The sequence below is a fragment of the Blennius ocellaris genome (assembly GCF_963422515.1).
Source record: "Blennius ocellaris genome assembly, chromosome: 6".
NCBI classification, from domain to species: Eukaryota; Metazoa; Chordata; class Actinopteri; order Blenniiformes; family Blenniidae; genus Blennius; species Blennius ocellaris.
This window is the reverse complement of record NC_137655.1, coordinates 15,193,487-15,221,033: the sequence shown is the minus strand read 5'-3', so window position 1 is coordinate 15,221,033 and position 27,547 is coordinate 15,193,487. Positions and strand designations below refer to the sequence as shown.

Below are 27,547 nucleotides of genomic sequence, written 5' to 3'. Positions count from 1 at the left end.
GAACTCTGGGAGCTGACATATACAGATGTTTTTGAATCATATCAAGCTGGTGGACTCCAAAAGAAGTTCTGGACTCATACAAAAAATTCTAAATCATTTGAACTCTCTTGTAATTTCTATTCTCTTCTTTTTTTTAATAATGAATCCAAGATACCTATAAAGTCTTTGTTAAACCTTTTTTGAAGGCTCATCACGTGATTTGAAAATATTTCTTTTTTACCAGTGAAATTGAATCAGCAATACTAAGGGCCTCAACACTGTACTTCATGAAGAAACACTAATCCTGTTAGGCCCCCTGAACAGAAGATAGAGAGGTGCTGAACACACTGGGTTCTTCTCTGAACACGGGTAGCTTTAAAACATAAACCACCCATGAGCATAATTTTCACAGCAATGAAAACAATGGAGGGAAATTCTGAATAGTACTATAAGAAATACAGCAAGAATGTGCAAATGTACATGTATTTGTTTGATAATATGCTTTGCTCCAGGGTGAATAAATAGTATGTATGTATATTTATAGGGTGTCGGTGTACAGCGAGAAGTGGGATGAGACTCATAGTAAGGAACTATGTTCAGACATGGTGTTCAATTCTGTAAACTATCCTCATGCCTTAGTCCATGTTCTAACATTCGAATCCGAATCTTGAAAAGTATTTTTAGGTTGCATCTGATTAAATTCATCGTTTAAATATGCCAGTGCATCAACTGTCAAAGGATACGGTTGATCTCGCTCACGATGTTATGAGTTGTGTGCCAGCTGAATGTTTGACACACCCTTGTGTCTCGGTATGCCACAGTCAACAGTGACTGTGCTGCACTGGGTTACAACTGTCTCCCCTTTTAAGCCATGCACAATCAGGGGCACTCCGTCGACTTCGCATTTTTGCTAAAGATAACACATCTAGCAATTCCACTTAAGCTTATGAGTGGAATTTGAGACTGCCCAGCTGGAAGTCAAAACAGAGCACTCAGTGGAATATTACCCTTTCACACATAAACACAATCCCCAAACAGAACGGAATAGGTGCAATATCTTTAAAGGCACACCTCGCAGAAGTGTAAGAACACAGGAACACACATGAACAGCTCGAGATAATTTAAAGGTCTTGTCCTCATTACATTCCTGTGAAACCAATCCAGCACTTTGGTCAGACAGTGTATATGCTCACACTGTGGAAAATTGACTCCTCTGCAATCTAAACACACACAGTTTAGAATAAACACGGCACTACTGAGTGCTCGTATGAGGAACTATGTGAAGGAGAAAAGATGATCCAAAGCACCCAATTTGACTCCTACAGAAAGTGATGATTCGCTCACATGATAAAAGTTGCATTCCTAAATCTACAGCGGCAAAGTGGACAGCAGAAAACATGTACATTTTTCAAACAGACAGTTATTTCATGAAAAAAAAAAAAAACACAAGCAGACAACTTCAGAAATGAACCGTAAGCAGAACTCACCATTGTGCGAGGAGTCCTTTTTATCAGCCACCTTCCTCAGTGCTGACACGATGGCATCAGAAGGGACACGAGGACTCTCTACATATTTGGGCTTCCTGATTGGACCTACCAGCACAAAGAAGATACAAGCAGAATGAGAGAGAGCGTCCAACAGAGCGAGCGAGAGTAAAAGACAGTGAGCGAGAGAGACCGAGAGAAATGAGGGAGGGGAGAGAGAGAGAGAGAGAGAGAGAGAGAGAGAGAGAGAGAGAGAGAGAGAGAGAGAGAGAGAGAGAGAGAGAGAGAGAAGACAAGAGAATGAGGGAACTGGAGAGAGCTCTCTCACAGGATTAATATGTTCCAGATGGGACGAAGGATGAGAGGCAGTGGTGTCTTCGTTGGACGAGCTTGGCTGCACTCCGTAGCTCACATTAAACTCACTCACACACACTAACATGCTCTCGGACAGCTCCCTGCATTAAGTCACCCCAGTTCTTTCTGGCAACGTGAATTATATACCGTCTGCATGGCAGGAGACCCATGAAAGCACAGCGAGCTGGCTTGGGGAATGTAAACTGCAGCAGGAAACCACAACAATTAGCCTCTTAGTGAACTAAAAATGAGTCCGCCGACACGCATATTCACTGTTGGACATGAGAGAACAAATCCAAACCAACAAAGCATTTCCCGACATGTTGATCTATTTCAGCGCCGCCTGTTGATAGCGCATCTTCTATTGCTGCAACAACAGCTGCAGTTTATGGCTGGGTTAAGATCCAGGTTTCCTGATGGAAGTCAGATGATGCAGATGATGTATCTGGGGAATCAGTGCAACATCTTTGCTTTTATCGATGATTCGACCATGGCTGGTGACTCTGCTCTGTACTGTCAAGTTACATCATGAGAAGTTTAGAAAATCCGTTTACACACACAATGCTGCTCAATGTGTTGAAACTACAAAGATGCATTCCTCCCCAAAAAAGGTTAGAGAGAAGCGTCTTTCATTTATTCTTTCAAAAAAATTTAATTCAGAAGCAGAAAATAAGGTTGTTTTGTGGAGTGGTGTCACAGGACTACTAATGCTTACCTAGAAGTGGTTACAAAGTTGTTTATATGCATGTGAGACCAAGGGAAAACACTATTTTTAATATGTTGTCACAAGGAAAGAAACATTTCCCAAGCAACTTCCTGCGTCCATTTCTAACCCCTCCAATTGGAGCAAAGATTGTGAAAAGCAAATAAATTCCAGAGAGGGACACAGCCAAAATTAAACAATAGAAAAATTATCCAATAAACAGGAGTCTGTACAATTTGGACACAAAGATCTATGAAAGCTAACAGCCTTCCCAGCCTCTGTTGTGCACTGCTCCAGCCTTGACCTACTGTAACCCAAACCTCCTATTTCTTCTGCTCTTTCCCCTCCTCCAGACTCATGTTATCAGATGACTGTGTGAGTAACCCCAGTCATAACACGAGGAGTACATGAGAGAGTAAAGGCAGCCATTTCCTATTACCACAGTTGATAACCAGTCACTCCCACCTTGAAGAAGTCCTGTGAATCAGATGGGACATTTTCTTAAATCACTGCTGCTTGATGCACAGTGCCATCTATGGATATGCAACTTGAAATGCATAGTGACTTCACTGTTTAAAAAAATAAAATAAAATAATGACAACTGCGCAAAATGTAGTTCAAGCAGGTTTGTTTTCTTGTTTGTCGCCATAACTCAAATTGCATCTCTAAGGCATAAGTTGGGCCGTATAGCAAAGAGGATGACTGACGCGTCATGCAAATGTAATTGCACTGTAATTTAGGGATTCAGAAGACATGCAACGTCACAGACAGCTTCATTTGTGTAGACAGAAGGCTTTAAGTCTGAAGGTGACTGGTCCAGTGAAGCATCCACAAAAGCAATCCAAGTCAGGCTGTTATTTGGCAGACAAAACCAAAGGGTGTCCTGAAAACCCTCCATTCGTCTGTGGATGGTCAGGCACAGCCTATTACCCAGGAGTCACATGGCTCCAATTAAAGTGGGAACACAGAGACAGAGATGGCTGTATGTGAAACACTCAACTCAGGTAAATATCTTTGGCGAACAGCAAACTGCCTAATATGCCATGTTGACTGTATTTTATCTAAAAACAACAAAGGCTATAGTTTGAGTAATGTGAACCATATGCTCAAGATCACGTTTGGTGTACACAAACCACCAAGAGGGGCACAGGATCCGCACACGAAATAACAAACATGTGCTTGACTATCAGGGGTAATTTTAAGCCACATATAATGGCCGATAATAGAGGAACGAGGCAAAAGGAGTCTGCTGTCTGAGCATCACACAAGGCACAGAGGAGTTACCGCTCCACTCAGAATCTCATCTCAAGATTTAGCAAGGTGTCATTATCGCTCTGCCCTTCTTGGTGGAAGCACTAACGAATAAGCAATTGCAGTTTATAACAGGCATGAAAAGGTCACAGGAATGAAAGCCTCAGATATATGAACCCTGAAGGACAATGCGAAAGGAATAGATATGAAGCACTCGTACTTTCCATCATACCCTGTCAGCAAAATTCTGAATGCAAATCGATTTTACGTGCAAATAAATTGGTAAACAATATTAAATGTAATGCGGGATAATAAATGCTAATGTTCCAAAACTGTACCAGAAAGAAGAAGAGAGCACGTACACATTAAGCTCTATTCACCAGGGAGAAACATTAATTTCTGTCAACTGCTGACTCCCTGCATCAAAAGTTCAAAAGGACAAAATTGAAACACCTCATTTTGACATCCTCCTAAATAGCAGGAAACAGTGATTAGATCAAAGAAAGCCAACAATCTAATATAGATAAACAACCAACTTAAATCTGCGTCATCTGTTAATAGTCATAAAGTTTGGGCTGTTATGTGCACTTAACAGTGTTTGGATCATCCCTGATGTTTATGCAAGGAGTTTATGTAAGACTGCCAGTTGCCTGTGTTGCTCTGCTCTGAAGTCCTCAAGGCTCAAGTATCAATTAAACTGCAGTTCTTTTCAATCAACAAGATGCTGCAGTCTTCTTCGTCTAATTTAAATGTTTATGTACTGCAGAGATACCTGTGGATTTCTATAGAATTATCAATGATTAACTGCAACGAATGAATTATGTAACAAACCCAGGAAAAGTAGCGAAAAAGGAAATGATAGGTATAGTCAGTGTGCAATTTTGGAAGTAACCAGGGAGAGGTTTCTTTGATCTTTCTAGCAAGCACGTTTGTTGTTGTTTCAGAGTGTTTGTTTCAATAAATATTTATTTTATTTAAAAAATATTTTAAGAACTACTTGCAATGTAAAAGAAGGTAAATTGAAAAGAACAAATAAACAATAGTGATCAAATCATAAGTATCACAAGCATGATATTTGAAGTCACAGACTCCGATGATGCATTTTATAACATGTGGATTCCATCAGCCATTCTTTCACTGAAAATTCTTAAGAATCATTTACCAAAACTTACTACGACGCCTTAGACTCGATATGTGGTGCGTGTGATCTTAATAATGTGACTTTAACGCTCGAGTTGGCTGCTGCCCTTTACTTGAAACTTTAAACAGAAATAATTATCAGGGTTTTGTTTGACCTGCAAATGAAAAAAGTTTTAATTACGTATCACGAGAGAGATTTTACACCATCCCCAACTGCTATAAATCAATTCATCTGAGGGGGAAAATGGACCTCACGATTAGCCCATCCTTGTATACAGTGCATTAAGTTCAAAATGTCAATATGCCATAACTTAACATATTTGTCAGTGAGTACACATTCAGTGCATCTTGCTCATTAAGTCCTTGTGATTGTGGAATGTACAGCTGCTCATCCTCCGTGTACAGTGGATATATGTGTAAATATGTATCTATGTAAAGTTATGTAAAATAATTGGGAAGAAATGCAAGTACACCGAGGGAAAGGGGGACGGTGGATTAAGGAGGGAAAACAGAGAGAAAAAGCCTCGCTCTCTGGGGTAAGGCAGCTTGGCGAGCTGTGACTGCAGAGCGCTCACCAATATTCACTGCGAGGCTCAGGCATCCACAACCAGCCAGCTATCAGTCAGCAGGCTCAGGCACACATACGTGCACATACCAGGCACTTGAATACCTATCAGCAACAACTTACAATGTCCAGTCAAATGCCTGTGAAAGAGGGGGATTGTTCATGGCTAGGAAGTGATCGAGGAGCTTTCCCAGCATTCTTCAAGATGGACTTTGACTTTTTCACATTTGGATTTATCAATGAGACAGTTTGTTCTCTCTGAGCAGAGCGAGAAGGAAAGTGGTTCCACAGCAGCCGTCTTTATGCTCCTAAATGGAATGATGAAGTTCTACTAAAAAGTGAGAAATAATATAATCTGACAAAACTCTTGGATACGATTGTGAATGCAGGGTGACCAAATATGGTTCACCAATGTTACTGAATCAACCTGCACTGGAACAAACATGAATATCTTGATAACATTATGAAAGCTGAGAAAAGAAGTATGGTGAAAGCTGTCCTGCTTCAGGGGGTTGAATTATGCTTCGGTCATCATTATTTTACATTTGAGCACACATTTTATTTCACAATGTCGAACACTTTCCCTCAACCACAAACGTTACCATACAAGTTAATTCATTAACACATCTCATTTCCACCAACTTCATAGATGGAACGCTGACAGTTTATTCAGCTCTCAGGTCAGAGGCACGATGTGAGTTGAGATTTTTATTGTGGATGAAAAGAGGAGGATCACACGTGATGAGGAACCAAAGCTACAGGAGAGCAGTGAAGTGTGGTGAAGTAGAGAACTGGATAGTTCTTTTCACGGGGTGCCCATCAGAGGAACCTTTCATAGGGTCCCTGCAGCCCCACAAGGTCTTTTACAACACAGCTCTCAGAAAAGCATCAATATTCTCTCCAGGCTGTCTGGTTAGGGTCAGAATCCAGTGTTGACTTCAGGAGTGCTCACCTCAAAAGGGTTACAACTGACTTTGAAGAGAGTTTCTACCCTCTTGACAGCACTGTATAAACCTGCACTAATATAGAAGATGAAGTATCCACTCAACCACACAATACCTTCTATACAATTCCTATATTGTTCATGTGGAGTTGAAACTAATGTGAGGAATCCTGAATGCCAAGGTATACATTTGTCTTGGAAGAGGTGGGTTAAAATGAAGAAGATAATTTGTACATGCTGTTAATGCCAATTCCATTAGTCCATAGTCGATCCACACTCACAACCAAAACAGTTGACATGTTACGGATCGGTATCAAGCTGTCCAGCCGTAAGATTGTTACAATTCGAGGAAAAATGTTGGTGTAACAGAAAAGTAGTGAGATAAAATATGTCTATCAGCATGGTGAACTCCTGCTTGAACCACAAAGAAAAGGGTTTTTAAATCCTCCGGGATTATGTCAACATAGCTGCTCGCTGTTTGGCTGAAAAATAAATGAGTCACCCCGAAACATGCACGAGACAAAACCCCTGTCACGGCAAACACCAATTAACCTATTTAGACATACACAGGAGCCTACCACAGACTGTTCCACCTCTGACCATAGTGCTAAAATTGGCAATCACAATAACACACTGCTTATTACATTACCACATCCAAACCATTAGCTGTTTTTATAACTGTTTGCAGATTGGAACAGAAGAACATCATTGTGCTAAAATACCCAAGGTCAGGGATCAACTGGGCATACAATGGGCAACATATGTATCTACCATCCTTCCTCCTTGTTGTAGAAACTCATTGTGAGGACTATCTAATCAGCTGCATCTGATGTTTGTTTAGTGTCGTTCACACATAGTTGTCATAAGGTGCAGCATAGAGGCTTTCCTCAAACTAACAAAGCAGTGAAAGCTGGGGACAAAAGCTTGTCATCCCGCAGAAGCTCAGTAACCGATTATAACCAGTGGAGGTCACTGTGGCGATACCCAGGAGACTCTCGAGAGGCGGAGCAGAGGGAACGTCAAGCTGCTGAAATTTACAAGAATGTCTTGTGTATTGTGTTGTCATCTACAATTGATCCATGTAAGATGGTCATATAATGAGTCCTTAACCTTTGCTGAAGTAGAGCACAAAGAAAAGGGGAAATGCAGGTACATTTTGTGGAAATTGGTCCTTTAAAGGGCCTTTAAACAAACTGTAAAAGCTAGGTGCTGGGCAACACATGTCAGAGTGCTGCGTTTCATGGTTAAGCTCTGGGTTTAGCTGATCAAAGGCGCGGCACTCAACGCCACCAGACTTTGCGGCTCAGGCATCCGTCACACTCCTAATTACCTCAATGTTTCTCTGTTGTCCCCCTGTGAAGTTTTCATGAAAAGAACAACCACCAAGTTGAGGCCTTCCACACTGCCATGGATTATGCAGTGTGTCAGGAAATGAAGGCCAGCCGCAAAATGCTCACCGAATCTGTGAAACCACATCCCCTCAACGGCATTATTGACAGCAGAATGGGAAGGACATCAAACAGATGTGTGAAGGAACGCATTCAAGGACGTATGGAAAATGTGGGGAAGATGACCTCAGGACATAGTTAAACAAGGTGACAAAACTATTTGAATTTGAAAAGTTCTCATGTACATACATTTTCAAGAGCTGAATAGGAAATACAAAAAGATTGTTCTTACGTAAGTTATGTAGGGCCCAAAACTCCTGTTGGTTTTTCTGTTTTACTCTTTAATGATGTTTACCTTGAAGAGTCAACTGCAGGCAAAAGAAACTACAACATGCCTTGGGGTAAGCTCGGTACTTTGCAGTTTGTGTTTGTGTTTCTTCTCTTTTTTGAAGCAGTTGGATTAGCAGAGGCTATTCGTCTTGACCTGATTTGTGCTATTAGGCATTGTGCTTGTACACATTAGGTCAGATTTAGCTTTGGTAGAGTCCTCTTTAAAAGTATGTGACTGCTGTGGGGGTGCTTTGTCTATCTGGACAATCACAAAATAAGAAATTAACAGGTTTGAAAACTAAACATCAGAAAAATGTGTTTTTATAAGTAAACACTATTTGGATGCATTAATTTCCTGATGTAATCCACTTTTTCCGTATTGCTGAAATTTTAGGGCAGTTAAGCTGTTTGGAGTTAATCCTGTGATGAACTGAAAACATTTCCTAGTTGTAAAAAATATTGTGCAATATTTCATTCATAACAATGGTGAAACTTCCTTTGCAAAATCACTACTGTTGCAGAACTGAATGGACAAGTCTTTGAAACAGGTGAAAACCCTTTCATGCTATAATTTCTTTTTTTTTCTTTTTTTATTCTTTGCATCCAACATATCTGAAAAGCCTTGCTCCAACAGACATCAGTCGTAAATGGAGCACAGTCCGTCACCTCTGCGGCTCAGCAAGAAGAAAAGAAGACGGCATGTTGATTTCGTCGCAGAGCTGAGACATTTCCTGCAGCATGTGTTTATTAACTGGAGGTGTGAACTCTCCCCTGCGGGTTATCACAGTTACCTGTGAGGAAAGTGGAGGACTGATTGCAGACCATCCCCCAATCCTCTGTCACCGGTGTTCCTCCAGAACATCCTTTCTTGTCAGGCCATTTCTTTCCCCTTTTCCATGCCTCAGAGCACCCCAAGAGGGAATACGCCTTTAATGAGTGTTCCCCTTCACGTGTCCAGAGGGTCCTTTTCACCTTCACAAACCCAGCCTTTTCTCTATATATATATTCCTCCCTCTGTCCCTTCATCTCTCTTGATGTACATTTTATTATCATATTCATTGCTGCGGTTTGTTCAGTCAATGCCAGTCCTGTAGGTAACTGGACAGATTAACCCTGGGAGGCACTTGAGCAAATAAATGATGATTGGTAAATGGGTATTTTGCTATTTGTAAGTTGGCACAGTTGTCATTGTGTATCCAGTTTCCAATATTTGCATCCGGTACAACGTCACAATTTCAGAACTACAAACCACCCTGGGTCTTGAAATTCCTTTTAAGTCAGAAAATGTAGAACACTTCCTTAATGATCACATTATTAATGAAAAAGAAGGGCCAACCATCGCCATCCTGAAGAAACAACAAAAAAAATAGCAACCTTAATTTTAATGATTATGTTAAAACATTAGAGGAAAAACGAGACGTGAACTTTAACAACCCAAGCTCATATAATGATAACATTGTACTATCAGCTTCCCACCAGCGCATCTTTACAATAAACAGATCAAAGCTGTAGCCACTCTCAACAATGGCCCACAGATGAGTGCCACATGTTAGTGGGGCAACATTGACCACTTAAAGGATTTCACTTCTCTCCGCCAAGTCTTCAGAATACAAAGATTCAGGTTGAAACAAGTTAAGCTACAAAGGTATTCCTTACTTTGAAGCACCCACAGCTGCTGACAAACATGCCTTCGACTTGGTGAATAGGTGCAGTCTGGGAAGACCTGAATCCAGTGTAAACACATGCCTATTACCAGCCAGTAAAGTGTAAACACATGGTGCAGCTACACCGCTCTCTGCTTGAAAAAAAATGTGTTCAATGCAATTGTGAATTCATAGAAATGATTCTCTGGAAGTTGACTGAACTCAGCAGTCAAACCTGCAGGATCCAAACCTGCACAGATGTCAAAACCTCATACACACTGAGGTAATACAGAACTGCTTTCTTTCTTTCCAGGATTGACAACTCGCATTTTTTTGACATGTTTCAGGGAAGAGTTAAGGTAAGAGCTACACAAGCTGTGTTTTCAGGCTGAAAAAGAAAGACTTGTATTTCTGGAGGCCTGTCAGATGTTTTACAATTGTATAAAAGCACCTGCAGGCAGACAAGAGTGATCACTTTTACATGAGGACCATTGAGACAAATGAAGCTCTCATAATGTGGCTGAATTATTTTTTCAAAGAATAAAAAGACTGAGAATAAATCAGTCGCTTGCGGCAATTTCAGATCAAATTGGTTAATACCTGCCATATGGTTCAGAGCAGTTTTGTTCTCAGATTAAAAGCCCTGATGGCCGCACAGCAGTGTGACTCAGGAGGTCGGTCATAATGGAATCCAAAAAGAGTGCAGTGAGTGCACTCTGATCAAAATGATTAGAAAAATGTCCTACACTCTCACTGGCATTGAAAAAAAGTGTCATCAGGCATGAGAGCATCCAAACAGATTTCAAATGAGCAACCAACGGGGAAATGGCCTTAAAAAAAAAAACTGCAACATACCTACTAATAAAGCAAGGGTGGATCAAGTGACATAATTACCTGGTGACCTCTTGTTGGGGCGCAAGGGCATCATGTAGGACTGGCGTGGCAGCAGAGGTGAGGATGGAAGAGAGGTGGACACTCCTTTAGCCAGGCTTAGTCCATGAAGGTGACCACTGCTGGGCCCCTGAGGCTGGGGATTTCCCTCGGCTGGACCTCTTCTTTGGGCACATTGGCTGTAAACATCACCTATTGAGGAGAACCACATGCTTATTACAGCTCTGAAAAATACCGTTGGTTTCTTTATAATGAATTCCATTAACTCATGGTATTTGGCATATGGAATGGACTCATCTTGTTCTCACGTTTTGATCTCACAAATCTTTTCTGACAGTTGATGCTTTAGAATATTTTATGGAGAAGAAGAGGCTGACTTTGTTGTGAATTAATGCAACAGATTTCTAATTAAGTTCCATGTACTACATACTCATTGGTATAGTGGACTGAATAAATACAGTGCTTTTTGTCATTGTAGGATGTTTCAAAGTGGAGATAAGCACACACAAAAACCTGTATTTGTTTTACTGCCAAGAAAACTATTTCCTTAATACTTTCTTATTCAGTCACTGATTTGCTTTATCTCTTGGGAATAATTCAGGCTTGGCACCCTGTCTAAACCTGTGTGGTCAAGACCAGAGATGATCAATGCAGTAAGGGAACTTAAACCTATAAGAACTGCAGTAGATTCAATTTGATACATATTTTGCCATATTTAATGAAAGAAAAATGTTACTCAATGAATCAATGACAAAAAGCCCAGTTTTCATTGTACACTATAACGAAAACATGCATATTTACATTAAGTGATACTTTGTGTGACCCTTTACCCTCTTAACTTCACATGATTGAATGTAATGTTATATAATGTATTTTAAACTAGTTCAACAGTTTCAGACCTCTTCATCATAGAGCACATTTCTACAGGGGTTTTATGCAACACACTTGAAAAAAAAGAAACATTGTTGGGGATAGAATACTGTCAAAATCTAACCTATATTGTCTTGGTTCAGGGGTTTGATCTTGAAATTCACATTTTTGAATCCTGTCAAATGTGAAGGTGAAACTCATATTGTTCGGTTTTCTCTCATACTGATATGGTCAATGAAAATACAATATTAATAACATGAAATTACAACATTAACAAGGCATTCTGTAATGTAGTTCTTATTTATTTAGAATAAAGGGTATGCGAAACAAATGAAACAATCTACCAATTCATTTACTATTCCTGATTGTGAATGTCAAGAATGACCAACTACAGAAGAAACTTTAGCAATGTTTTATTTTGACTGCGCGGCATTTTTGAGTGTATATTAAAAAATATTCAAACCGTAAAAGTAAAAGGGGCGCATGTACTTTAAAAACTCAACTTCTACTACACCATGCAAAATTCTAAACCATATTGAGCTTTTAATTTTCCTATAGCTTCATTGTATTTAGATTACTGTTATTGTATTGCAGAGAAACCAGCTTATTGAGCAAGTCGGAGAGTGGCCTTCACCCTGCAGAGGAGCGTCTCCTACTGACACTTTCTAAAATGAACCAGAAAATGAAAATGTTGAACAAGCATTGATGGGTTTAAAGAATCAAATGTTCCAAAGAAGCCAAACACAATACTACAATGCAAAAATAATCTGCTCAGTGCACCAACATAACCTATCTAAGACACTATTTCTAACAGAGAGGTTTAAGTTTTGTGTCAGAGCATAAATCAAAAGCTTGTCCTTCCAAGTCTGCTCAGCCACCACTGTCCATTACACAAGCCACCTTACTAATATGACGGATAGTCTCATAAACAAGACCCTGGGGATGTCTAAACTATTTATTTAGGACAACAACTGAACCCCAACCCAGACAGAGACACTTATTATCATCTTACAGATAACCATGGCCTCACACCAAGAGATGCTGACAATCATCCCAGCCCCTTCACACCCAGTGCACCCTGAAGGTAATCGTTTAAAAAAGCAAAATCACACATTGATGAAGATCCCACATGGAAAAATGCTTGGGTTTCTGTGAAAAATTGCCACTAACTCACAAGTTCCCTTTTGTTACTTGGCATGGGTGATGCCCATGCTCAGTTCCTTTAAGATGTGAGGTTTCAGTCGGCATGGTAACACCAAAGCATTTGTTTTTCTAGGAAGCCTGACCTATGAACTAAACTCACCTTCTCGTCAACCTTTTGTACAATTCTGAGTCACTCTTTATTTTATAAGTACATCAGCCTAAAACTGAAGTCTAAATCTCAAACCAGCAAACTTCTGTCAACCACAAATCAATAATGTATCTTTGAAGAAGAAATTCTCCTACACTGAACCCGATTGTCCTTCATGAGACTCTTTGCTTTGGGGAGCAATTTGTATCTAAAGGATGTAATTCTAAACAAAGCATTGCAATTACTTTTCAGTTCAAAGAAAAAAACCCATGTTGCGTTCGTGAAGTCAAATGAATGCTACCAGACGCCTAGCCAATAAAAGACACCAGTCACCTAATAGCTTACAAAGACGAATGAGTGATGGAGGTGGAAGGCAAAGCAAAACAGACCTGGATGTGGGGGGGAAACCGTAGCAAAGAATGTGTACTTAAACCCTTGGTCATGGACTTGTGAGCATTACTCCCGTTACTGGGACACGAGAGAAGGACATCATATTAAAACACCAAATAAAGGATCATCATTGACCACAGAGCAATAATAACATGTATTTCACCAATGACACTGACTGCTCTTTGCCTTTTATTTTATTGGAAAAGTGTGCTTCATTTCCAATACATTTCTCACTATTCTCATTATGTTTCGAGGCTGCTGCACATTGATGATTATTCCAAAAGCTTGAACAATATGCGACAAACATTACTATTTCTAAAAGACTGAAGGCTGACAACTAATAAAACCAGTATGAATAAGCTAAAACTCAGCCTTGCTCCAAAGTCAGTTTGCAGGCGAGCCTGCGAGAATCACTGTTTACTACTTATTCATCTAACCAACAATCAACTGTCTCAGCGTGTTTCTGGCATGAGGATAAACAAAATGTGTAAAGCTCCAAACAGAATATACCAAGAAAGGAGTAATAAGGCAAGACAGAAGTGGTTGATGTTTCAGTGGGGGGAAAAAGGAATATAAAGGACAATAAATTATATAAGGTGTGTTGACATGACAACATGTATTTTCCTTTCTGTACAAGGTCTATCCTTTTTTTTAAATCATTAGTAAGACATTGTGAATGGGAGAACTTAATCTTAAAACAATCGTAGTACATTTATGACATTACAATGCAGACATGTCATGCCATTTCTAATCTTGATGAAGCACAAGTTTATGTTTGATTATTAAGATGCAACACAAGAAAGGTAATGATAGTCTGCACAAAATTCATAACAAAAGTAATTGTGACAGGGTCCAAAACAATCCCACATCCTTTGAAACTTGTAATCGCAACCATCTTGCTATATTTCATTGCTCTCTCCAATGGTATTAATCACAGCTAGGACTAATGCTTTCTTTTTTTATTATCTTATTTATAGCTTTTTATACAATACAATACAGACACATACACCAGATAGACAAGAACACCCAGCAGCACAACACAAAATGACAGAAAGAAATAGAGGCAAGGGGCACACAACTCAATGTCCAAAGCTGCTAGTATTCAACAAAAAGAATGTCAAAAAAGAGACGGCCCTTCTCTTAAAGACAGTTCTGGTGAGAAACAAAAAACACAAATACTGTATGAGTGGGAGTCAATCAAAATCCTCAGTCAGTATGCTAAAGAAAACAGAGTTTACACATAATATAAACATAACATAGCAGCACAGACCATCAATGCATACGGTTAACTGTTATCAAGCATAATGAGAAAAGGTTTCCACACCTTAATGAAATAACCATGACAGTTCGGTCTGTTAAAATGAATCTGCTCCATCTTGGCAATGACATGCATTTCATTGAGCCACCTTTTGAAACATGGGTGTTGTAGACTTCCAGTTAAGCAATATCAGTTTCTTAGCTGCAACCACACCAGCATTGAGCGCCTGCTTTTGGTGGGAGGGAAAGGGCCTCGTCAAGTCAGAGTTGGACTAATGCTTCCTGATCCTTTCTTGCTTCACATATCAAAACACAATTTGTTTTATTCAAAGACATTTTTCCACACAATCTTCAAAAGTGACTTAGCTAAAGAACCAAAATAACTTGAGCTGGCTATTAGTTTGCTCTCTAAATGGAAAATAATGGTTTTGCTTCACCAAACAGCAATCTTGTATGGAAAGACCAATCCAGTGCCAGGGTCAGCCAACAGGAAAATAATCTGTTCTGCAGAATCTGAACTGCTCATTCATCATGCCCTCAATTAAAATGTAGGAATTATATACCTCAAGATAACGTGTAATACCTAACTGCTCCTACAGACCATACGTCAGCGGTCCCAGCTAAATCTTTACTGCAGATGTGGGGAACCACAGCAATGACAATTAGCTTTGGTTCTCTTTTCAGGACTTCGGCAAATTAGCACAGACTCCTGTCTGCAGCCTGAGCTTTGTAGAGTCACTGAAGACTATAATGCATGAGGCAAGCTACCATTAGCAACCTGCGTGTCTGTTTCAGGGTAATGAGTGTTGTTGGGCTGCCTGGCTAATCAGAAACAGAGGCCCAATTCCCCCCCGCCTCTGCCTCACCAGAGGGGACATAAAGCTGTCCTGTGTTGTAAAGTCCTCCTAAACAAAGAAGAATGCCAGGGACAGGAAGCAGAAAGGTTCCAGTGACACCTCTGCATGCTTTTAAGACCCTAAAAAAACTATGAATGGATCGAAGGTCACTCAGCACAGACCAGGACCTGCTGTCACCCTGACCCGAGTGTGACATATTGCATACAGGCTGACACTTCTGTGTGTCCTCGGGGAAGCCTGTGCTATATTACCAAATGTTGTTTGGCCTCAAATTAACAACACATCTTGCTGGCAGGGATATAGAAAGTCCCTATAACAAAAGCTTAACTTTAACAGTGTATGTCTGTCACAAGCTAGGTTATGGCTCTAATTAAGCATGAAGTATGTACAGTATGTACATAGTGAGAATGAGACTCCAGGAAATTGAAAATCAGTGCAATCCCCCCCATGGAGGAAAAAAGCTCTGTGTGACTGCAGATAAGAAATGCAAATAGAAATCATATGATGTAGGTCATCTAACTCTCTCTCTCTCTTTCAAAATGTTTAGTATTTAACACAAACCATATGACAAACGTTAATCCGAGTGTTTCAATTACGGATCCTACATCAGTACAAAAAGTTTCCCTTCTGCAGGAGGCTTGAGGAGTTATCGCTCAATGAAATACCATGGTGGGCCAGGGGTTAAGGCACTAACCACAAACCTCACATTACCAGTTTGTATCAGAAGCAGACCTTTTCAGCGCGACATTTATCCTCCTCCACCTTCATCAGTTGCTTCAAAAAAGTAAGCGATACCTCGAGAGTTCAGTAAAATGCCTTTTGAGGACTGACATTAATCTGATGTTTTCTAATGGAAATTTTCACAGTAACAACCCAATGATGAACTATTGGTTGATTTTCTAGTTCAGGTATGAGAAATATATTACGTCAGAAAATAAATTCTTGGTTCCTGTGTCAGTACTTTTCTTTTGTGAAATGTACAGATCAAAAGCAGGAAATAGAAATTGTTGCTGAAAGTTTGTTAACCAGTCACTACTGTATTAAGGCAATATATGTGCCTGTCCGAGGGTTGCACAATTTTACTAAAGGTTACACCAGTTGAATGGTAAACTCTGCCAGAGTGACAACGGATCCACTCTAGGACGATACAGCACGTTAAAGAGATTATGGCAAAGTTGTAATTTTGGTAGCTGCTTCTGAAATCTAGAGGCGCCACATAAAAGCTGGTCATCTGATTTCTGGTGAACGGGCAGCAGTGTGTCATGGTGACTGAATTGCCATCTGACCGATGCTATAATACGCCGAAGGACACAAGGACAGAAACTTGCCCGTGCTATTTCAGTTACTTTCCAAAACCCTGGTTGGTGCAAGGCCTGCAATTTCAGCCCCTGCTGTGGTCAAAGAAATCAGCCCTTTCTAATTATACAGTCCTGCCCCAGAATGATGTAAAAATGATTACAGTCCCTTGCATGCTCTTTCCTTCTCATCAAAGTGAGGGTCCAAAGCCAACAAGGACATGCCCAACCTATAAAAACAGTTCAATATTATTTCAAGACATTGATTTAGAAAATATATATTAAAGGACCGATCAATTATTTGACCAGATTCACTTATAAACATCTATTCCAACCAATGCTCCATTTTGCCGTGTCCTCATTTTTTCAAGTCACATCTTTAGTGAAGAAAAAATAAAACATACTTTAAAACTTTATTATACCAATCTATGAAACTACAAGATGATCTAATCTCATAATAAATTTCAGTTATCCACATTTGTATTGCAGTTTGCTACAACATGAGGGGAACAGTAGCCCTGGGCAGCCCTCATTAGAGGCCCTTAAATAAACCACACTTGGTTCAAACCAAACTCATTTTCTTCTTCTTAAAAACCATCACAAATCACGTTTTGTTCCATTGAACATCGTCTGAGAAGATGCTCAGTCATCCCAGTCAAGTAATTTCTATTTGTATCATAAAGGCAACTTGACATTTGAAGATGTTATTACCATGTCATCTGAATTCCAGCTGCATTTATTATACAATTAGATACGTGCACACGTGTTTTTATGGGTTGTGGGGTGACTGTTTAGGAATAGCGTGTGCAACTGACTGAAACACAAGTCAACCCAGCTGTCTCACACTGGAAGAACACATCTGTCAGCGGCATTGTTTCTGAAGTATGTCTGGATGTGTCGAGGTAGGAGGCATCGCAAGGTCATTGAATCAGGTCAACTGAACTTGGTCATGTGTCTACAAAGATGTTTTTCCCCTTATCCAAGTGGATTCATCATGCTGTTCCCTTGACGAGCCTGGCTAATCTTATGAAATGGTGAGAAGCTCGGGTATTTAAACTCTGGATGTGTCACCCAAGGTTTCATATATTATTGAACCATATGGCTCAGGGTCTTTTAAGTAATAGGAACTACTCTTTGTAGGAAAGTAAGAATTGAATATTGTTTATTATTCAAGGAACTACAATTGTGATGTGTGTCTCATCAATAAACATTCAGTTCAGGATGGACTCTTTCATCTGAGGAAGATAAAAAATAAAGAGAAAAATAAATGTTGGCTAATTGAGCTGAACGTTATATTTGGAATATTGTCAGTAGTAAATCACAGCAGAATAACAGGCGTAACGGAGGAGTAAAGTTTGCATATTAGCTTGTCCACTATCAAGCCAAGTTCCAATCTGAACAGCCTCACTTATTTGATTTAAAAAAAAAATGCAATTTGCAATGGAAATTTCATGGGCAGTATTTAGTGCTTTAATAAAAAACAAAAAATGACACCATCTGTCTGTACACATGTGTAATGGAAACACCGACAAACAAACCCACGTTGATTAGCTCTCACAAGTTCATTTATTGGACTGGAGAGAAAATGAAGAGGACCTATAATTAATGCAGATTCTTTCAGTCAACACACAAAGCACGATGACCATAGGACAATCCACTGAAGAGGAGAATTCTCTCGCTAGACTGAATGCCAATGTGGATTCCCTGTGTACTTCCGAGACCAGGGTGACAGTCTCACAAAAGCTGTCATGGTTAACACGCAGCAACCCACCGAGAGGAGACAGAGCCAGACAACAAAGAATACAGTGGGGGAGGGTCGATGCTATAAGTCATCAGTAATGATGAAGGACAAATTACATCTGATATGTAAATAAAATGCAAGTCTTCCTGATTTAAAATAAATAAGTAATTTAGAGCAAAATTTCCATTTAAGACACCAAGCCACGCAAACAACATGTGAAACACTTCTGCGGCACTGGTGCTTATCCCATGAGGAAATACTAATTTTAGAGCATTTTACAAAGCTATTGGTAGCCATAGGAACAGTCACAATACTCTATTAAAGCACAGTGACAAAAAACTGTCAAATACACACTGATGAAAGAGGATAACAGGAAACAGAAGATAAAGCTTTCTCACTAAACATTTGTCTGCAGACTCAAAACTTTTCTAATGCTGTACAAAACATATAAGAAAATACCATACATTTTTCCCCATCTAAAGACATTTTCTTGCCAATTTCAAAGGATTACTGATCTGTGCTGGTGGTCTCTGAGGAGGAAAAAAAAGAAGAAAAAAAAACCCAACTCTGACAGCGTCTTTAGTTTAAGATTGTCAGAAACAAGCACACTTGCTAAGCTCCTAGCACCTTCAACTCAACTCCACACATACTTGGTAATGACAGCAAATCAGTCGTTTAATGCAGAGATAGGATGCTGTTGGCAAAATAAGACAGCCAAACATTTTTCATCGAACGTTGAAACGCTAAGACCGAGTCGATCTCTCTCTTTCCCTCTGATGCAAAGCTCTGCAGCAGTCTGAGCTCTGAAATGCCTTGCTGGCTGGCCCCAGGGGAACAGAGACTGACATGGAGAAGTATGTGTATTTCTTGGGTGGAAGACGCAACGGAGGTAGAGGAGGACAAGGATGGAAGGAGGAGGGGGAGGAAGGGTGATGGGTGGTTCTGGGCAGGCACTATGACATTTCCCATTCCTCTTCATGACTCGCCAATTTAAGTGGGTATGAGAAAAATGATATGCGCCAGAGACAGTATCTTGCCAACTTTTACTTCGCCATTTCTGAGAGACGCAAAATGAGAGCAGAAAAACTGATTGCTATAAAGCTAACAGAAGAAAATATCAAATGAAGCAGATTTTAATCAGATGAGACTCACTGAAACCGGGGATATTGCTAAAGACAATGACTGTAATTATAAAACAATTAACAAGACTAACCTGATATTGCACACATTTTTAGTCGGTTGTGCACCAACTTAAAAAATAGCTGATATGTATTACTGCATATAAATCATAAAGAAGTGAAGTAGCATTACCAGATTTCTATCACTGAAGGTGAAAGTGTTGTATCTTCACAATGAATACTGCAAGGGTAGAGCCTTGTGTCATCAATGATGACAAGAAAAACAAATGATAAGTTGCAGTTTGTTGGTGAGAGGAAGAAACTACAGGCCAACAATCCAATTCAAGTGTTTGTTGCATCGACTAAATAAAACATCAATGCTGTCCACTTTGTATTGTGGAGATAATAGATGACACACATGCAAATGCCTCACCACCTTGCAATATAAATGAACATTAGTGGTGACAATAACTTACTAAAGGTTTGACCTTGCCTCATTGGAGCTTTGGAATAAATTAGGGCAGATTTACACTTGACAGTTCTGGCTGGAGAGTTATTGATATTCAGACTGTGGACAACTGGGACTCACTCTTCACTCCCACTCTGATGAGGAAATATCAATCTCAGCTCCTTTTCCACTCCCTCATGTAATGATCAGGCCTTCTACAAGGAGCAACAGCACATTTCTAACTTTAAGACAACTTGGTGAGTCGGTACAGTTAGGGTCTTGTAAACATGACAATACATAGATGCACAGTCATAAAGATATGTTTTTCTTGCATTTCACTCTGGTAGACTCAATAATCCGTAAAGGAGCGTAAAGGCGTTTCATTAACGCAATTAAAAGGGTGTGATTTACACCGTTGCCAAGCCACAGACACAGTAATGTGTCTACAGTTAAGTCATAAAAGGTATTCCCTTAGGTTTTAAATGGGGTTAATTATAACAATGTCCTCTACAAGACACTGAAACACACACTTAAATGAAGCGCAGATGGACAACCATCACACACGTCCTATCTATGATCAATCACATTAATGCTCCATGGCGACGGTGCTCCCCGACGTGAGTCAAAAATACAGCCCGGTTAGAGGTGGACAAAACCTTTCAACTGTCAAACATGCTCAGATTTGTCTGTCGAGGCATTTTCTCTCATTCCTTTAATTTCTCAATTTTATCTGTTGGAAATATGCGTCGAGCAGCTTTGGGACAAATGTGGGTTTTATCTTCAGGCAAAAGTGCAATGATGTCTCAAGGCCCTGGTTGCCATGGTGATTTGGTTTAACAACAGATTTGGATTGCCATTAGCACAGACCATTAGGCAGTTTCTTCTGAGGCCAGGTGAGGTCATGAGAACACCAGTAACCTATGGACAACAGCCTGTTCACTAATGGTAAATGGACGGGGAAGCAGCACAAAGGCGGCTCACACCGATCCTTCCATGGAGCGCCTAATCTCTTATGTAAACATCACTAGAGAAAGACGTGCAACGTTCAACCATCTTTGTAAATGTTGTTTGTAAATCTGTGTGAGTGTTTTCGTCGATTAGTGTTGCATTATTTTTTTTCTTTCCACAAGATAGTCATGGCTCTCTGTCATCATAATTCACTTAATGCGTTGTGAAATCAATATGAATTTAAAATTTAAACTAGAATACTACTTCTGGTCTATAACTTTCAAATCTTTTCATTGTGTCAGTGGAGTTGGTCGCCTTTTAAAAGAAGAGAGACATAAATATGAAGAGGGAGCAAACTTTTCCTCTGTGCAGCCACCAATACCCTCTGTTCCTGTGAGGCTGCACACAAAGGAGCCCAGGTCATTAGTTCAGCCTGCCTCAAACCCTCATGCGCAAGGGATGGCAAGACATTCATCTGCAGGCACAATTACAAAAAAGGAGTTTCTGTGTGCACAAATGCAGAACAGAGCGCCACAGAGCAAAGCAGGGCTGACGAGAGAGAAAAGGGGCCCCAAACGCTGAGCCTGAACAGAGGTCTCGACAGACAGCATGGGTTGGTGTTCTCATTGAAATGTCATTAGATGAGAAAAACACAAGTCTCAAAACTCGTGAAAATATTAAAGCAAAGTAGGGAAAAGTTCAGCAGTGCACAGCGAGTTGTGTGTTGGGTAGGTGAAGGAACCATCCTCTGTAGAGGGAAGGGACACACAAAGTGATCATCAGATCACAGACAAAGGTTGTTGAAGGTATGAAAACAAAACTGAAAATCAGACAGAAGGAATGTGTCTGCCTGGGAAGGTCACGCTGTAATTAGAAAAAGCTGTGGCCTACTGACCTCTCCAGCCAATGAACTGCCACAGCAGCCACTATCACCCCTTCAAAGACCATCTTAAAACACCATGGCATGTTAGCTGATAAACTGTTTTTCCTCCCCTTTGAAGTAGCCGAAGAAACAATTTGGCGATGGATGGGTGAGCACCGGGGCTTTGCATGTACTGTTGCTGTGGTGTATATGACAACACTTGCAGCCTCCATGTGCTCCTTGTGTATTTGTTTGACTTCTTGTCCGTTGCTGTGCACATCCTTCCAAGGTCACAGGCACATTGATGCTGTGTGTGTATGGGAGCCAAATTAGGGTAATGGAGAGTGGTTACAGCCCGCCGCAGCACACAGTGGGCCACTGGGAACCATGAAAGCATATCTCCAAATTCCTGCTGGAAGCTAATCAGCAACCAGAGCAGAACCCAATTTAACCATTAAGCTGAATTTATGTCCCGTGTGCTGGACGGCATGTGGACTAATCAGCTGGTGTCACATCTTCCACAATGTGTACTTCTCTGTTACTGCGTGACACTTTTCCATGTCGACTATTCTCTGTAACCTCCCGAAACTGAAGATCTGTCGCCTTGATGGATGAACACTCAGCACTGGAGCTCAAGTCATTTATTATTATCATTATCAAAGGCAACTATCTGTGGCATTTTCTATTCCACAACTCGGTGAAAAAGCAAAAATGTCTCCCAGAAGAGAAAATGCACAGCCCCACACATTTATATTTTGAACAATCATTGCCAAAACATTTTTTTCACAGTCTTGCTAGTGTTCCCATATTACATGATGGTATCCTTGATATTTATTCAAGTTAGTTGCTTCAGGTGCTTGATAAAGTAGCGGTAGCATCGTCACCGTCTGGAGCTAACATTGACAAGACCTGGCTTTGTTGACCGAGGAATTTAGCATCCACATTAATGCCAGGATCTCATATGAATAGAATGGCCTCGCAGAATTGAGCAATTTTGGATGGCCTGTGTAGGAGTAGTGGACGTGCTACAAAGATTCTGTTAGAAGCCTGTTAGATTTTTGTAAGAATGAACCTTGACACAGGCCAATTTGTTGCGTCTTTTTTGTAAATGCTGCACTTTATCCACAGTTGTTGAGTGCGTCTTCACTTCTGTGGGGACAGGATCACACTGTTCTTGGTCAAAAGAGTGAGGCCTCAGTGACCCTGTCAATGAAGGACAGATATCAGTCTGCCTCCAGGGCTTGAGCCCTCGAACAGGAGAGAAGGAGAATAATACTGTGGATATGAGGAAAATTCCAGAGATAAAATGTGATCAGAACATGATAAACTTCAAAGAGTACATTCTCAACAGCCGTGTTCAGTAAAATTGGCCAGAACCGAATGTCTGTTGTCAAACTCTGAACAAAAACAGACTGAACCAACCAGGTTCACTGCTTTTCCCCAGGAGCCCTTATTTCTACTTTCAGAAGGAGAGTCTGGGAGTGTCTAATGTGGATACACCTGAGGTTTGTGGGCGTATGTGTGTCTGTGTTTGTGTGTGCGTGTGTGTATTTGTACATGGATGTGTATCTAAGTGAAAGATGTGGTTTGAGCTACGCCCTGCTAATCGTTGCCTGCTGGCTGCTGCGCAGTGCTTTGATAGCTGTGTAGGTCCGTACACTCAATGGTCTCCTTTGTAAATCAGGTGCATTTTTGTTCTCCACCTTTTTAAAGTCTAACCACGAACGTCTGGAAATGAAAATTTACATAAACAGAACTAAGAGCAAAAATAGCAAGCAGTTTTTTTTTTCTACCACCAGTCACATCTTTTGGGGTTTTTTTTTTTTTAATGAGAAATTTACAAAATCCTACATAAAATCAATGCAATCACTTATACATGCAAATATATTGTCTCTATATGTATGATACAAAGTCCTCCTTCAGCCATTAATCAGCCATTAATCCGTTCTCTGTACTACCCCATGAATTCCTACAAGCATGAACAATTGGATTTGAACCATTTTGTCATAGATTATTCAGACTATTTCATCCAATGTAAGCCAAAGAGCAAGCCAGACCCTCATAGCTGCATGTGTGTTTACGTTACATGTTTCTCAAAACAAGAATCACTGCTGTGTAATAAAGCGACGATGGGTCTTGTCTGCGTACTAGATATTATGGTTTATCAAAGCATGTTAATAATGGATCCTGAAACTGATTGCCTCTTTCTGTGTCTCTGCTGCTATGTACTTGTGTGTCTCAATAACAGTCTGGGTTTGTGTTCTGCACAGGTTCAGTATGCAATCTGCAATCGAGACATCCTGTTGTTGACTGTATGCGACTTGCTGAGGGTGGCTGCCACCAAGGTTGTGGCTCGATCCCTCATCTGTAAAGCACAATCAGATTGCTCACGTATTAGAAATGTGAGATTATAGTTTCCATTTGTCATTTAATATCAAAAGATCTATGTAGAATCTATTTCAGCTCATACTCATGGTACTCATGGTTGACCTTTTTCCACTGATTTTGCTGTACATTCTTTTGGTCATCCAGTGATTACATCAGAAACACAACATGAAAGTGAACTCTCTTTAGGTTTGCTGCCAGGCCACAGTACAAGGAGGTGGCAGGTCTCAAAATGGCTGTGGTCGGTATGGAGAGAGCAGAGGCTGCCAGCTGTTCCCAGAGAGGAAACCAGACTTATGCAGAGAGTTGGGCAGTGAAACCTGTGGCTCACACAGGGATGAATAGTGTTTCTTGATGTCTGAATAGAGAATTATTAGTCACCAAATTAAGTCAGGTCTGGAGCACTTTTTTTCTCAGTGATGCATCAAAAAAGGCCTCAGATGTCAAACTAACTTCTTCACAAGAAACTTGTTACATATATGTACTACTAACCCTAACTACCGAGAACCAAAGGTAAAAACATTGCAAATATTTTAATTATTGTTGTCTCACAGCTAAACAAAGAAGGCTGGTTCCATTTCTGCAAAAAACAAACAAACAAAAAAAACATGTCAAAATTGATTAACAAGTAAACCAACCAGAATTGTACAAATATGCATATTACAACTATGTATATTCTGAAACAACTATCCCTCAAAAATTCTTCCCTGTTTGGACAAATAACTGCTCAGCCACCTGCGGTTATTGTTTACATAGGGAAGTCTGCCCTTAGCAGTAAAAAACCCTGATGCGGCAGCTGAAAGAGAAAGAGACAACAACAAAGGAATCTCTGCTATGTCAGCTGCTGCACTGAACTGTAACGCCACACGGTGGAAAATATATGCAATGTGCAAAAACAGATCACAATGAAAGACAAAATAAATGGCAAATGCTACCATGAACTTACACACCAAAAAACATCACACTGCTTCAAAATGGTCACGGACACTAAATAACACACAACCAACCTTATCAGCACAATGGCTTCAAGAAGGAGATTAAGTCTGCAAATACAAACTCAACTGTGTACTGGTTGTCAGGAAAAGCAGTAACAAACAAAAGGTTTCAACAGGAGAAAAGTTCACAGAAACTACAGAAAACCATGCCAGTCACTGTGACACCTCGGGCAACGAAGGACTTAATAGTGTCTTTTACTTCAACGCTTCAGGAAAACCAAACCCTCAAAGGTTGCTATTAATCAGAAAATGTTCACAACCAACATTACACATTTGAAATTCTGCCAAACAAAGATACATGCATTTTTGCAAGTCTGACTAGCTATTTAAAGTGTTTTTGTGTCTGAATTCTGCCAAGATAAACCTGTAGGTACCGTTTGCCTCTCTCTCTCATTTTAATTATCAAACTCAGAATCCCTATTAATCTTGCCAGACAGGGCAATTACTGGCCCAGCAGACGTTCAGTGGAGACATTAAAACAGAACCAGTGGGGGTGTACTCCTTTCAAGTCAACAGTAGGGCTGCATCTTCTTGTCTAGTGAGGCGCAGGTGTGTCTTTTGTCTCCACACTGCCAAACAAACTGAGAAAAGTCCTGCCAACTGGTGGTGGCTAACATATCTGTTTGTGTGTACAAGGCTCGTGTGTGTGTGCTGGGAGTTGGAGGAATAAACAGCTGAAACAGTTATCGCCCTCCCAGAGTGCACAGCAAGGCACAGTGGTGTGATTAAGACTGTGTCACCCACAACAGACAGACAACTGTTTGGCAGCTGAGCTCAGTGAGCGGGAAGCCCGAGTTGAAGGGCCTTCAGAGGTATGACCCAAACCACAGAGAGCCACACTCAACAATTAAAGTTGAGTCGAAAACCCAAATCCTCTCTGTAACATCATGAACTGGTTGTAATACAAAGAGAGCAGAAGGCTATATACTACTTTAAAAGGAGGGAGGCAGTGGAGACTTTAAGGGGTGGGATGAAAGGGGACCGGCCATGCCCCTCAGCCAAACGGCCCTTTTCAGTCTTTGAGGAAAGATAGGGACTCATGTGTCCATTGACTGCATTTCACATGGTCTAAAACTTCAGTTTCTATTCCCAATACTCATCAAACTGCATTGCACTGTAGATTCGGAAATCTTTATGTTCAGAATCAGCATAAACTTGTGCAGACGTTTGAGCTACTGTAGCATAATGTGCTTCAACGAGCCTTGGCCACATGTGACCACAAGCGCCTGTTGATTGCTTTTCCTACTTTGGACCCACACACCCCACTAAAGCTTCAGCTCTCACAAAGTCATCCAGCCAGAACAATTTGGCTCCTGTCAAACTCGTTCAAATCCTTATGCTTGTTCATTTTTGCTGCTTCTAGCATTTGAGTTTTCATGTGTTTTAGCTATGGACAGGCCTACGTTCAATGTAAGCCACTTGGAGTTACACTATTTTCAGAATGTGTGCACATCAAAGTCAAAAGGCTACAGCAAACCAGCATCCGAGTCCTGGAATAGCAGACCATGAGCAAAAAGAAAACCATTTAAATAAAGATTCAGATGGCCAGATCCAAACAGATTCAATATAGAACTGTCAGAGAAGCAAATGGGAAGGATGAGGAAGAGGAGGAGGAAGGCTCTAGGAGGAGCACAAGATGGAAAGACTAAATTAGCAAATTGTGTGTTTTTGTGGTTTTGGCATTGGGGCGATCCCAAAGGAAAGCTAATGACTGGAGTGGTATCTGGCATGGGGGCCAAGTTTCCTTGACTGCCTTCAGTCCATAGCCACCAAGTCATGAGCAACATATGCCGAACTATCTTGCATCTACATCCATTATCAAGGTCTTTCCTCCCATTTGTTTGATATAGATTTTTTAGCAGGCTTTATACATTTTAGGTTTTATACATGAGGAGACGAAGGAAAATCTGCATCGGTCAACATTGATCAATACATATAACATCAAATTTAATTTGTCATTTTCCGGACAATTACTGCCTTAAAAGTCTGATGCAAGACAATCTTCTGTAAAGAGGAAAATTAATGAATAATATACCACTTGAAATGTTCTAATCAAAACTGTAAATGTTTATCCATCCACCTTCTATACTGCTTCATCCAATTAACGGTCAGAGGGTGGCGCCAATCTAAGCTTATATGGGTGATATAGGGTACACCATGGACAGAAAAGACCACCACCCCCACCCCACATGCCAACGAGGTTTCAAAACTGGGACATTAACTGCAAGGCAGGGGTGCTCATCACTACTCCACTGTGCAGCCCAGCAAAAGTTCAAACACAACTCACAAAACCTTTCTCCTCACACTACAGAAGGCGTAGTGAATATTTTATGTGCAATATGGTACCATCCTGTTCTAGACACTATTAACTATACTGCAGTGTACTGAGTATGATTACTATGACCTTCCCCATTTGGGT

At 40.4% G+C, this 27,547-nt stretch overlaps 1 protein-coding gene across 1 annotated transcript in view; it reads right to left on the bottom strand.

The window, feature by feature from the left end:
- Positions 1-27,547, bottom strand: part of tanc1b (tetratricopeptide repeat, ankyrin repeat and coiled-coil containing 1b) — a 97,339-nt gene that overhangs the window by 55,777 nt on the left and 14,015 nt on the right. Inside the window, exons 3-4 of the mRNA XM_080497952.1 lie at positions 10,675-10,863; positions 1,467-1,571 (exon numbers count right to left, since the gene is read on the bottom strand). Coding sequence (XP_080354078.1) covers positions 1,467-1,571; positions 10,675-10,863 — 294 coding nt within the window. The remainder of the gene's footprint in view (positions 1-1,466; positions 1,572-10,674; positions 10,864-27,547) is intronic.